This window comes from Pavona decussata, unplaced genomic scaffold (genome assembly GCF_977016875.1).
Source record: "Pavona decussata unplaced genomic scaffold, jaPavDecu1.1 SCAFFOLD_174, whole genome shotgun sequence".
NCBI classification, from domain to species: Eukaryota; Metazoa; Cnidaria; class Anthozoa; order Scleractinia; family Agariciidae; genus Pavona; species Pavona decussata.
The window spans coordinates 134268-147538 of record NW_028145585.1 but is presented as its reverse complement, the minus strand read 5'-3'; the positions used below and the strand labels follow the sequence as shown (position 1 = coordinate 147538).

Sequence of the window (13271 nt, the reverse complement as noted above, 5' to 3'; positions counted from 1 at the left end):
AACACCATGGAGCACGTGACTTGACTACATATTAGAAAAATATTCAGCGAATTTCAAGTGCAATTACTATATCCTAATTTTTGTTTTGTTTTATTTTTTATTTTACAGTCTTGTTAAAAATTTAAAAATATTTAGCGACTTTTCGCCATTTTGTTTAAAAAGATACCCGGAATCTGGTACGACAGGTTTGACCGCTGTCCAAAACGGGCACAAAAACGCGCCAAAATTGAGTTCGATAGACAAGTAGTTGGGGAGTCGTTTTTTCCAGTATTTGCTGGCGTTTTTCGCGCTTGAAAGCCCACACGAACTATTCAAGCAGTTATTTGCTTTAGTTAAAGCAATTCAATCACAAAAAATGTGCGGGAGAACGGCCTGGTATGACAACATCACCGAAAATAGCAACTGGAAGTGAAGTTATTTCGCGATGTGTTAAGTTCCAAAGGCTTTATTGTTTCAGCAATAACTGTTTGTCTTTGTTATTCTTTGTTCTTATCCAGTACACTAGCATCCGATGAATTCCCCAAGGCATGCAGATACAAAGGAAAGGACGGAAAAACACAAGAACCACAATGGAAGGACGGTGGCAGCGGAGGAAAGTATTATCCTTCGTATAACATCAGCCCGCAATCCTACACGTGAGCGAGTTCAATGTTCTTGTATGTTTTAGGGATGTTTTACATGTTTACCAAACAAACTAGTCAAAGAATGTCAGCAATGTGTGTTTTGAATAAGAATTTGCAGAGAGATTTTGCGGTTATTAATCTTAGAACGAGGAAGTTTGTTTCATTTCCTAGGTCACTTGCAATTGGGGCTCAATCTTATATAAGAAACTTATCTAATAAGCTTTAATAAGAAATCTTACTTTTTTGTCCGAGTACCTGTATTATCAATACAACGGACGTCCTCGATTGCTTATTCCCTTTACAGTGACGGATCCAGCGCTTCCAGATGTAAGTGCTGCTCAACCAGCCAGGAGTGAATTTAATGTTTCAGCTAGAATTTAAAATTAAAATTACACCCTCTGGGCGTTTATATTGACCTAGTCCCCTCCCTTTCACCCGCCACAGCTCTAATTCCTTCATGAGGAAATTAAAACTATAAAAAGCAGGAAGATAGTTTTCTGTTTCTTTTGTTCATCCCTCAGTTCCCATGGTACAGTAAAATGACATTATTTCCCTGTGTTCACTAGGCAGCTTCCTCCAAAATCCCAGTAAATTCCCAAGCCCAGGAAGTATTTTTGCAGATCTGTTTATAATTTTTGAATTTGTTTTGTGATCTTGTCCACACCCTCTTGTTGTGGCCTCGTTAGAGCCTGTGTACTCAACAATAAAATGAAGCCACAATAACATTACAGGAGCCTTTGGGGCAAGCCAATCCCAGTCCCCTCAAGTGAACACAAGTTAATTACAAGTGTTATTAACAAAAAGAAGCCACAATTGCAGGAGGTCGAAATCACAAGCCCATCAATTCCCCTGGGGTCAGCCAAGCCCTTGTCATCAATAAAAAGAATCCACAATCACAAGAGGCTGAAATCATAAATTTATTATCCTGAGGCCAACCTAGTCCCCCCCCCCCTCCTTCGCCAAACCAAGAATGTTAGACTAAAACAAGTAGAGTCAGCACAGCATAAATAAATGGCTTGTTGCTGGTTGAGGGATCCATGGGTGTTGCTGTGACTTATTCATGCGTGTTACTCTTGTTTCTAATAAAGTATTATTTCTTGTTTCATCACTCCATGCATACCCCAACCTTACCAATGGCAAGCTTAAAGCTCAGTGACAAGCTTTACTTCAAAACCGTACATGCATGAAGAGAGCTTTGTCTTTTAAGATGTGTATCAGGGGGTGCCCTGTACATTATGTCCTTTTTCATATCTTGAATTCTTAAGCACCAGTGGTGATCAACATCCAATTTCTTCTTGCAATTTCACCTTACTGTAAAATCATCTAACTGTAAGATTACAAGATATTGTAAGTTATTGTTTACAAAATGGAAGTGCCTGAATGGGTTGCATGCTGCCCAATAAGGAATGTATAATAACAACATCTTCATCAGTGTGATGGAATAGACCATTTCTGAGTTGCTTTGAACCTCATTATGAAAGCGAGGCAAGTGCAAAGTTTTTGTTATGAAAATTAATTTTCATTCATATGCAAACAAAACTAACTTTCATATGAAAAGTTTTGCACTTAGCCTCGCTTTCAAAGTGAGGTTCACAGCAACTCGGAAATGGCCTATTAAAATTGTGCTGGTAACATACATGCCTGGGTAACATAATTATATTTGGCTCTAAATTAATTATCCAAGAGGCAGCAAGTTAGCAAAGGAAGGGTAGCCTTTGGTGTACCCTTTTGAGCTTATAAATAGGGGGTTATGCTATCTAGTCCCTCCTGGGATACCACCCTATTTCTTCATAGCAAAAAACTAACGAATACTCTTGTACCTTCATGTTTTATATATAGCCCAGTACTATTATCCAGCCAGCATTTTAAAGACACAACATCAGAAGCTATGCCTGAAAGAGTTCTGCAGCCTATGAGATGGGGTTTAATTCCTTCCTGGCACCGTGGAGACCCTAAAGAGTTCACCTACAACATGAGCAATGCCCGAAGTGACACCTTGTTGGACAAGAGGTCATTTAAGTCTCCTCTTGAGAAAGGCAAAAGATGTGTCATTTTAGCAGAAGGGTAAGGCTTGAGATGTCTCAAAAACTAACGCTAACACTTGGAGTCAAAATTCAAAATGTTCAAGTTTCATGCAAATTCATGAAAGTTTCTGCTTTTTTTAAATATTTTTTTATATAGTTGTGTCACTGAGACAGAAGTAGCATTCTATAAAGTTCTCTTTGTGACTGTTCGGAAAGTAATGAAAGTCTTCAGCCATGTCTTAAAAAGCTGATCAGAACTACAACTACTGTACAGTGTGAGCTCTTACTGTAATTATTTCTGGCTTGTTTAGGTTTGAATTTTATCTTTGTATGAGAACTTCACCAATTAACACCAGCCTGCAGTCTGGACTATGTGAGAGTCTGATATAAAAGCCATGGGAACAAACACTTTAAAGACTGCAACCTGTTAAGAGGAACAAGAAAATCCTACTTCGTGGGCAGAAGTTAAATTCAATGTCAGCCTTGAGTCATACCTAGTCATTCTGACAAGTAGATTCTGTCATTTTTTTTCCAGCTCAATATCTCTAATGGCCCTACTAGATTCAAAGCATTTTAAGGATTTTGAAGCATGGGAAAGAAATAAGAGAGAACTTATAAGGAGTGGTTATAGACATGTCAGAAAGTTATGTCAGATTTGGATGAATTTTTAAGTCGCAAACTACTATTTGGCATCATAACAGCCACAGGATGCTCTTGAACTTGGTAGGGTTGCTTGTCATAAGGCAACATTCGGTTCAAATGGGTTTGGTTTTGATATGACATACCTGTTCCCAGTCCTCTCCATTCTTGTTATGGCTTGGTGAATACCAAACCACAGTCACCCCATCCTGTCTGCCTTCTTATCCAGAACTTAAATTTGCATGTGACTCTGTAAACACAGCAACCATATTTTCTTATCCGAAGTTTCTTAGTTAGATCTATATAGGCTGGATTGTTTGTGCTCTTTGAGCCATGCCAGTTTATGTTTTTGGTGAATGAAGACTCCTGTACAGTTGTGCTCTCCTGGGCTGAGTTGCTCGAAGCATGGTTAGCGCTAACTGTTGGTTAAGAGGTATTAAAACCTTTGGGTTGTCATGGTGTTTAACCCGGGTTAGCGCTAACCATGTTTCGAGCAACTGGGCCCTGAAACTTATGCTTACATTACTCATGACAACCAGCAAGCATGTATTTATTTATTGATATTTATACTGACCAGACTGTCGTGTATCTATTGAAACTGTTTGTTAGGTTCTTTGAGTGGGAGACTCTAAAAGGGGGAAAGAAACAGCCATATTATATCTACTTCAAAGATGATGGCAATTTGGAAGCAAAAGAAGAGGACACTTCTGCGTGTGAAGATGTTAAGTGCAAAGAAGAGGAAGTGGCAATGCCACAAACTGATACACAGGAGCAGCAAACTGTTTCAATGGCAACAGTAAAAAAAGAGGATGCTTCATCACAAAGTGGTTCAGGAACTAAACGTCTTTTAACTATGGCTGGTCTGTTTGATCACTGGAAACCACCAAAAGTAAGTGAAGCGAAGTAAAGTTCCACTTCCTGCTATGTAAAAATACAAAAAAGAAAAAAAGCAAGGCTGATTTAAAGTCAGGGAAATATTTGAAAGGCACAGCCTTTTTTCTTAAATCCCCTGAAGAAGATAGGCCGTGTCTTTCAAAGTATTGGAAAAATATATCTCCTTGACTGTTAAATCAGCCTTGCTCCTTTTGGCATTATATGTTGATCTACTGCTGATTAGATCGATTCTTTACTACAGGATCCGGTAACTTTTATTTTGTTGCAGTGGTCCTTCCAAACATAGTTAATGTTTTTTTACAGACGTGTTAAAATTGCGCATTTCCTGGTGGCGCCTATCTCCATTTCTCCTGGGCTGTCCCCTTGTTTCATTGAGACCCTCCATTGGCTTCCATCTTCCCACTTAAGTGGAACAGCAGTTGACCTCTTATTAAGAATTGGAATTGACACCTGCCTTTCTCTAAGACATAGTGGGTGTGGCAGTCATTATGCATCATTCATTTTTGACTTGGACCTGACTCAGCAGCACTTGCATGGTTGTTGTTATTAAGGTACATAATATAGCTAGTCATGTTTTCCAAAGAAGTTGTAACATTTTTCGCCAATAAAGCTCAATCACTTAATGTCATTTCAGTCCAGAACAGCAAAAAGGATAGATGTTTACATACGGCCTCTCACATGAGGTTTCTTTGTGAACTTTTTGAAATACTTACAGGGCAGTTCCAGTGAAGACAAAAACCTGTTTTCCTACACCATCATCACAGTAGATTCATCTGCACCACTGAAGTGGCTACATGATAGGATGCCAGTAAGCCAACAACCTCATTCTTTTTCAGATTATTCTTGAAAATTAATTAAATTTAAAGTAAAAAATACATGACTGATAATAGTTATTTTTAACATTAATAGGCTATTCTAGATGGTGAAGAAGAGATTCGTCAGTGGTTAGACTATGGGGAAGTCTCCTGGCAGAAAGTAAGGAAACTATTCCCTTAAAAATAAAATTCTGTATCTGTTGTTGTTTAGGGTGGCTGGCACTGCCCAGGTTTCCAGCACTTCTTTATCAGCTGATACAACAACGATGGTATCAAACAAATACCTAATCATTGGTAAACAAGTTATGGTTGTTTTCTTGACAGAAAAGGTTACCATAGTGACAGAACAAGCTGTTTAAAACACCCCTTATTATAGCTTTAAGTGGCTATCACTAAAAATCAAGCTTGGTGATCCCCATTTTCATTATGTAACATTTTCAGATACAACTTTCTTCCAAGCTCAAAAAAGTGTGGAAAATCAATGTTAAGAGCCACCTTAAACTTTTGAAAATTTAAGATGGCTCTTAACTGCATCCAAGTTTTTTTTTTTTCTTTTTTCAATTTTGCAAAAAGTTGTATCAGTTCTGTACATGCTAATCACAGAAACGAATGCTAGCCAGGTGTCATCTGTTACTGCCCCAATATGTGCACCTCAGTAGTCAGAGAAAGATTTGGCATTGAGTTTCTTACTCAAGGAAACAACACAACTGAGAGAGTGGCAGAGACCAACCAGTGGCTATGTTGTAGGTTAAAATAAATCAAGGTTAAAATGGTTTCAACCTAGGTTGATTTGTATTTTCCTTTGTTAAGGTTGGGTAATTTACATCTTAAACAAAGGAAGATACAAATCACCTAGGATTCATTTTAACCTACAACAGCTATATATCCAATCTGCCAACCAACACTGACGGTACTGTGGCTACATGAATGTATACTTTAGATGTAAATAAAGAAGAACCCTGCCAACTCAAACTTCCAAGGAAACTAGAACAGAAAATAGTTTGAGTTAGCGATGGTTTGAGTAAGTGGTGTTGTAATGTTGATCCTGCCTAATTAGTTGAGTTTCAAGTAAACTGAGTGCGTGTTAGCTGATGGTAAATGACTAGGAAAAATGGGGTTAAATCCAGGGGAAATTAGATTCTGTTCGAGTTAACAGGGAGTTTGGGTAAACTGAGTTTGGCTGAGCGGGATTCTGCTGTATCCTATATGTAAATCCTAAAATTCTATATCAGATCTGGAAATTGTAAATATGTCTTTCTTGTTAGGCCCTGGACCTTGTTACACCAAAAAACTGTTTACAGTGGCACCCTGTGTCAACAGTTGTTAACAACTCCAGAAATAAATCACCAGACTGCATCAAGCCAATTGACTTGTAAGTAACATTTAATTTATGACTTATTCAAATTTAATAAGTAAATTGTACAACCCCTATAGATGTTGAGGATAAATTTCAGAATTTTGTGGCTGAGTCAGGTTATATGGTCACAATATTGTATTGGATCTCTTTTGGAACGATAACAAAATTTGCTTGGATGTTGTTTTTTTTTTTTCACATTTTATCTGGTATTGTTGCCACCTGTCTGTGCAAGTGAAATTTAACCAAAAGAAAAAATAATTAAATTTAAAAGAAAGAAAATTAACCAAATTTTGTGGGTCAGATAACTGTACATACTAGGACAGTCAATTTAATGACCAGCTCCAATGATACACTTTGAGTAGTTGGTCACTTGAGTGGAATATAAGGTTTGTGACCTCCACCCACTCATCTATGCTCAATAGTTAGTGTTCCACTAGGTTATGGGGGGGGGGGGGGGGGAGTCTCAGGTCAAAATCCATACAAAAACCACCTAGCGTCCTGACCCTTAAGAAGATGTGCAGAAACTGACCCCCTGCCATTGAAAGCTAACTGGAACACTGTCTATTGTAAAGTACATTCTTAGTCCTCATTTTACTAAATAACCAAGGATTTACTCAGTTGGTATTTTAAACAGGATCAACTTTTTTATTGGCACAAACTTTATAGATTCTGTGGGTTTTTCCTGACTGATAAATAGTGCACGTTTTTGGACACAAAAGGACATTTTTCTCTGGAAATTTACTTTCAGATCCAAACAGCAAGAGAAGCCTATTTCGGGGACACTTTTTGCATACTTCAAAAAATCACCCAAAAAGGTGGAAAAGTCAAGTGAAGGACCCTCTCCAAAGAAAACAAAGTTGTAGTAAGAATGGCTTATAAAGGTTTTGCACAATAGGGATCTGGTAGCCTAGCAACGACATTACTTTATAGTCCTAACTACTGGGTTACTTTCACACTTGGAAACAAGCTTGAGAGCACGTAGTACAAGATCAAAAATTGTTAATAACATTATAATTCGTTGTTTTTGAACTCAGTTATATAGTGATTTTGCTCAAAGTGTTTAAACATTGCTGTGCAATGTCACATCCAAAATTTGGTAGATAGCAATGTTGCATGCATGGTTTATTGTCATTGAACAGCTCATCAACATTCACCAAACAAAAATGTTGGTCCAACTTCATCTATGGGCTGCTAAATTAATGTTCCAACAAAATAGGACCAACAAAATAATGTTTTTCAACAAATTATGTTGAAAAGTTGAACCCAGTCTTGAGGGTCTTTTCCAGTTGCATAATTTCTTTTAAAGCACTGAACTGTGGTTAGTCTCAGCACTACATTATTAAAAAGATAAATAAAAGCAAAAACAAACGTATTAAACTTATTGGTAATTACAATTGAATTTAAAAAATACCTTGTATTCAAAATTGTAAAGTAGTAAGCACTGCCAATTTCAACCTTATCCTTGGGGTCTGTGCGATATCCAAACATTATGGCAGAAAACAGCAACCCTGGGACATGGTGCAAAGTAGTCCAGGAATCATAGTGTATTAATTATTTTTCTCATGTAACTCACACTTGATTTTTGCCTTCGCTGCACTTTTTCTGAATGCAATATGGCTCTTGGATGGATACCAGTCCACATACCATCCTGGTCACCGATTAATACCAGTCAGACTAGTCGATTGACCGACTGTTTTTATCAGTCAGTTTAAATAATTAAAAGCTGTAAGTTATTATTATTATTTGATCCCATATAAAGTGATAGTGAAGACGATAATCAAATGTTTGTCACGTGACAAAATGCTCTGTCCATGATTTGTGGAATATTTTGCAGCGTGATACAGGGTCTTCACCCTTAGTATGAAGCAGATAGATATCTGTAGAGATCTATTAGGGGTTATCGAGCAGGTGTTTTCTGTTTTTTTTTTTTTTTTTGTAAAGGAAATTATTGTTCGTACTGAAGTTGGGGTTTCACATGTGTGACAGGTAAAAACTGTCAGTGCTATTTCAAAACAATCTGATAAATTCTCTTGTGAAAGATTGCGAGGTGCTGGCACTTAATATGCTGAAGCTGATGCATGTAAATCATAACCTCATTCACTGGAATGCTGTGAGTTATATTAAGACTCTTTATTAAATTATTTTTTCATTCTCAAAGGTATTATTTACAGGCAGTGTTTTAATAGATATTAATTAAGAGTTGTGTTAAAATACATATTGTATATGAAAAGAAACAGTTTTGTTAAACAACATGAAAAGTACTAAAGTATCAAAAAATAATGTTAAAATTCATCCATCATCATGAATTTAGTTGGAAGTTATTCCATTTTTCCTTGGAGACAACCAAAAATCAGTAATAGTTGTATTGGAATAAAGTTTGTTTATGTCAAGTTCTCAGAATGATAATTTATTATTGTAAAGCACAATGACATGAATTGTACACAAATCTCCCTGAGATATGTGCATCGACCCTGCTTAAGTTTAACAGTCAAGAATAAAATTTTGAGGTCATTCTGCCATGAAAATAATAATGTGCTTTCATTTATTACCAGAAAAAGTTGTGTGGTCATAGTCCATACAGTCACACAATTTGTTTTGTGATGATTAATTAAAGATGATGAAACCACTGAGTTAATACATCATCTCAAAGAAATCTATTATTTTTCCAAGCTATTAATTACACTTTAATTTTTTTACAAGTCACTCTTTCAGGAAAAACATATTGGCCATGATTAATCTGTTAGACGGTATTTTTAGCTTTTAGCAGGTTCATATATCCCGTGACCAAAGACTCCTTGTCTTGAAGTGCTGTCCGTTGCATGATGCTTGAATGCAGCATCTTTAGCATTGTCAGACCTAAATGTGCTGAGGTAAGCTGGGATCTGTGGAGACAAAATTTAATGAACAGTGAAATTGTCAGTAGTTCCTAGAGGAACTTCACAATACTGCCAGATTACCCTCTGAAGAACTGGACTTCATATCATCTAATATGGGGGAGGGGTGAGTTTTAAACTAAGAAGATTCAATTCCAGAGAATATAGATCTATGCAGAATGCCAACCTTGTGGAAGGTTATTTGAAATTCCAAAAGGGAGGGGTCTAAAAAATGAAGTTAAATTGAAATTCCCAGAGGGGTTTGGAGGGAGGGGGCAAAACCAAAAAACTTTTTAGGAAAGAGGTATCATGGTACATGTATTTCCTGGAACAACACAATTTCCAGTTACTACAATAACATGCTGCGTAACCAGCAGTTGTGAGCCGGAAGACTCAGAAGGAGTGGACGTTTTGCTGCCTTTCATGGTGCTCGTGTGCTTTATACCACAAATTTTATGGAAAATAGTTTCAGTTACTCTGGGGCAGTTCTTTGGAATAGCCTTGGCATTGAACTGCAGAAATAAATGGAACTTTTAAGAGAGACTTACAGTCTCTGTAATATCCTGAGCGCAGAATTTCTTTACTTCCTTCCAGATGTAAACCGTAAGAGCAAAGTTCAAAATGGCTAAACACAATTATTAAAACTAGTTAAGTCACCTTTTGAAACTTCGGCATATGCCACAGTGGAGCCGGGTCAACTGGGGGTTGAAATTTTCGGAGTCGTACAGTCCTTGTTTCATAATCAACGTGTCTCTGTAACAAAGATGGCAAGTGATGGGTGACGTACATTAACTTAGATCTCTTCACTTGTAAAGTTAGTTGAATGTGAAACATCTTGTTACTGTATATTTGATAGTACATTGAATACCCTATACTGTTCAATTCTTGGATAAACACCCCTGTTCAAGATTTAATGGCTGCCAATAAAGTGGTCAAAATTAACGTCCTGGGAGTTGATGTGGTTGGAATGTACATTGTATGTTTCTGAATACCATTCAGTTAAGTAATTAAGTTGATTATAACAATTTATTAATTGATTGATCATTCAATCGATACCGCTCAACAACTGAATTTGTAAATTATAATCATCCTTGCTGGGGTTTATTCCACCAAGAGTAGAACTGTAATTTCATCGCATGATTGCAATATAATGCAATCTGATATTTTATCATCTACTTTATACAGCCATCATCTTCCAGCCATACCTTTTGCTCTTGTCTTGCTCTAGCAGATTCCTCAGCCTTGCGCCTCTCCTCTAACCATAAGTCCTGGTATTTATGTCCCAGAAGGTTGTAAACTGGAGTAGAAGGTCTAAGAACAAAAGTGCATAGTGATTAAATAATGATTATTAATTAAATATCTCTCAGTTAGTATGGCAGTGTTATTGGTCAATTTTGCAGGTCGTATTTCACTGTAAGGCCCACTAAACTTCAACTAGTTTCCCTTCCCGCATGCCTGTTTAACCTTAGAGATATCATAAAATTATTAATATCTTACTAACCTCGTCTTCTCGGTCAGTACTGTAAGTTACAAATCTTTAGTTTTTGCTGTTGATTTACATGTATGGCCCAAGCGCTTGCTTAGGCCATAAATCAATGGGAATAAACTTGATCCATAATTTACAGTGACCTCAAACTCAGTTAGTGAGAGGCATTTATTTGAAATGGTAATGGCTGTGAATGACCGTGACCACTGTTACGTGATTACTGTTATCAGGTAAACAATATTAAAATAAATCATGCATTTTGAATACACAGCTTTTTGTTGTAAACGGAGGCAAAGTTCTGGAAAGTTCAAATTATGCCATTGTCAGTTACAATGAGTACAGTAAGACTATACTCCTAACATGTATCTCGGAGAACAATAGGCGAATTAAACTTACTTTGTAGGAATTCCAAACACCATTGTTGGAGGAATTCTTTTGACTTTTAACGCTGTTTTCTCATTCCCGGAGTCTTTTCTTCTCATGTCGTGAGTTGCACGATACTGGAAGTGCTCTTGAGCTGTTGTGAGGCCTGCCTGAACGGCTGCCTTATTTAACCCTATAAAATCTCTTGGAGCCTTTTTCTCTTTAAGATACAGTTGAGCTGGAGGGGCAGATCTCCAAACAAGTGCTAAAAGAAAAAATTGGCACATTTTAGAGCAAAGAATGCTACTCCATACACATATGAAGAGTAGGTATAATTTGGGTGGTTAATATCACTGATTCCTCCCGTATGGCATGATCTTGGATTTTTATAGGAAAACGGCAGAGAGGAATAACAGAATCAAAGGGGCTGCTAATGTTTCTTCACTCTCAATTTTAGCCACTCAACTGGTCAGCCAGCCTCCTGCGTTATAGACTCAAAAGGTGACTGCACCTGTGTACTACTTAAACCCTTTGTGAACTATGAATTTATTATAGGGTAGTTATAAGTATTTTTATTGTCCACATGCATGGACTGCAGGCATTGCTATGTTAATGGTACTTCACTTTGGTTAAGTCTTTCCCAATGCCTTAGCATAAGATATTCTAACATAATCAACATTCTTTCAGTGGACCAGCAGCATAATCACTCCTTGCTCTCTCTCTCCCACCAGCCAAGCACTCTATTAATAGCCCTCCCAACATTGCACAGGGGTAGTAAAGATGAGGGGAGGTGTGCCTACAACTTGTTACTGCTTGTAGTCCATCAGGCTTATCCACCAGCATTTGTCTGTAAATTTCCACTTTGGTTTATCACTGCTCCCAGTAAATGTGGATGTGAAAAAGTAATGTGGGGTAGAGGGTCTTGCAAAGTTGACAAATTAAATGACAGCTAGACTCTAAGTCATCCTTCAGATATTTGAAGCCTGACAGCCTTATATAGCCCCCTCTAAGTAGTCTGGGTCTAAAATAATAATCTTGCTTTTACAATGCCTTAATTACCATCAGCAGCACCACTGTTCTTTCCCTCATTTGCTTTGCCGTAAGTGAACCCATCTGCTGGCAGAGTGAAGCAGCGTCTGAGAGGCTTCCCAAGTGCAGACTAGTCACAAAGATCAACAGTCAATAAACTCAAACTTAAAGTTAAAAAAAATTAGTGTGTTCCACTTACTGTTAGTTCTTGCGAATGATTTTCTGTTATTTGCTTCAAACTTCTAAATAATGCAACCAATAGCTTCTTCTGAAGAGTCAATTTCTGATTGGTTTTAATTACTGATTATTAACTCGAAGACTTCATGCAGTGTGTAAAGAAACAGTTTATGAACAGGTCACATAGGGTACACCAAAATCCCTAAATTTGAATGTAGCACATTTTACAGCAAAGGAAACAACAGAGTTTCTGTCAGGCTCCAAAATGTAATCATGGCTTGTACGGCAGCCAGTTTTCTGATACATTCTTCTTTTTTTCATTTACTTAATAATGTACATGCATACCCCAGATGGTGAAGTACTGTTTCTTCACGAGTACATGTACATTACTTGTCAATGAATTAACCTTCACATGATGTCAATTCTTCAATAATATTGAAGCTTACAGTTGAATGACTGCATCATGTTATTATCGACAATAAACATCCACAACCTCCCCATTTTATGGAAGACATTGGAAATTCCAAGTGGGAGGCTATCTCATTAAGGCCAAAATTCTCAAGGCAAGTATGAGGCTAAATTAGGAACTTTCTAGAGGGGTAGGGAAGTGCAAGTCTCAAATCCCTCCAAGGGAGGAGTGAGGATATTTTCTGGAAAAACATCAACAACAAAAAGAGGTTAATTTGTTACTGGACTGACTGGCCAGCCGTTAGAAATTGCTAAATATATAGGCATCTTACTAGTCATAATTAGTATAAATCTACTAGTGTTCTATCACGAATGCCGTTCTCTGATTGGCTACGCTACTCGCTATCTATTCTGTGATAGATAGTAGCGATTTTCAACAAAATGGCGCCCGCTTCTTCGCGTTTTCGAAGTGTCTGCGATGAGGAAATAGATAATTTACTTGTTAAGTTTTGAACGACTAGTAGATTTATACTAAAACAATTAGATTATTCGCTCTCGATTTCTATGCGTGATAGTTGATTCG

General features: G+C 37.3%; 2 protein-coding genes across 2 annotated transcripts in view; one reads left to right on the top strand and one right to left on the bottom strand.

Annotated features, from left to right (window-relative positions):
- The first annotated feature begins 116 nt into the window (after window positions 1-116).
- On the top strand, window positions 117-8742 carry LOC146463807 (abasic site processing protein HMCES-like). Its single transcript, XM_085083993.1, has 8 exons — window positions 117-375; window positions 498-635; window positions 2463-2687; window positions 3896-4175; window positions 4896-4988; window positions 5090-5155; window positions 6261-6367; window positions 7101-8742. The coding sequence occupies exons 1-8, from the start codon at window positions 356-358 to the stop codon at window positions 7213-7215; spliced, it is 1044 nt and encodes a 347-aa protein (XP_084940119.1). The 5' UTR covers window positions 117-355; the 3' UTR covers window positions 7216-8742.
- Window positions 8462-13271, bottom strand: part of LOC146463806 (cilia- and flagella-associated protein 77-like) — a 6480-nt gene continuing 1670 nt past the window's right edge. Inside the window, exons 3-7 of the mRNA XM_085083997.1 lie at window positions 12134-12233; window positions 11108-11339; window positions 10431-10536; window positions 9883-9978; window positions 8462-9234 (exon numbers count right to left, since the gene is read on the bottom strand). Of these exons, the coding sequence (XP_084940123.1) occupies window positions 9106-9234; window positions 9883-9978; window positions 10431-10536; window positions 11108-11339; window positions 12134-12233 (663 nt within the window). The 3' untranslated portion in view covers window positions 8462-9105. The remainder of the gene's footprint in view (window positions 9235-9882; window positions 9979-10430; window positions 10537-11107; window positions 11340-12133; window positions 12234-13271) is intronic.

Coding starts and splice junctions, on each gene's coding strand:
- LOC146463807 (XM_085083993.1), top strand. CDS start 356: ATGTGCGGGAGAACGGCCTG. Junction 4,989..5,089: donor GGCTACATGATAGGATGCCA/GTAAGCCAACAA, acceptor TAACATTAATAG/GCTATTCTAGATGGTGAAGA. Junction 5,156..6,260: donor GGGAAGTCTCCTGGCAGAAA/GTAAGGAAACTA, acceptor CTTTCTTGTTAG/GCCCTGGACCTTGTTACACC.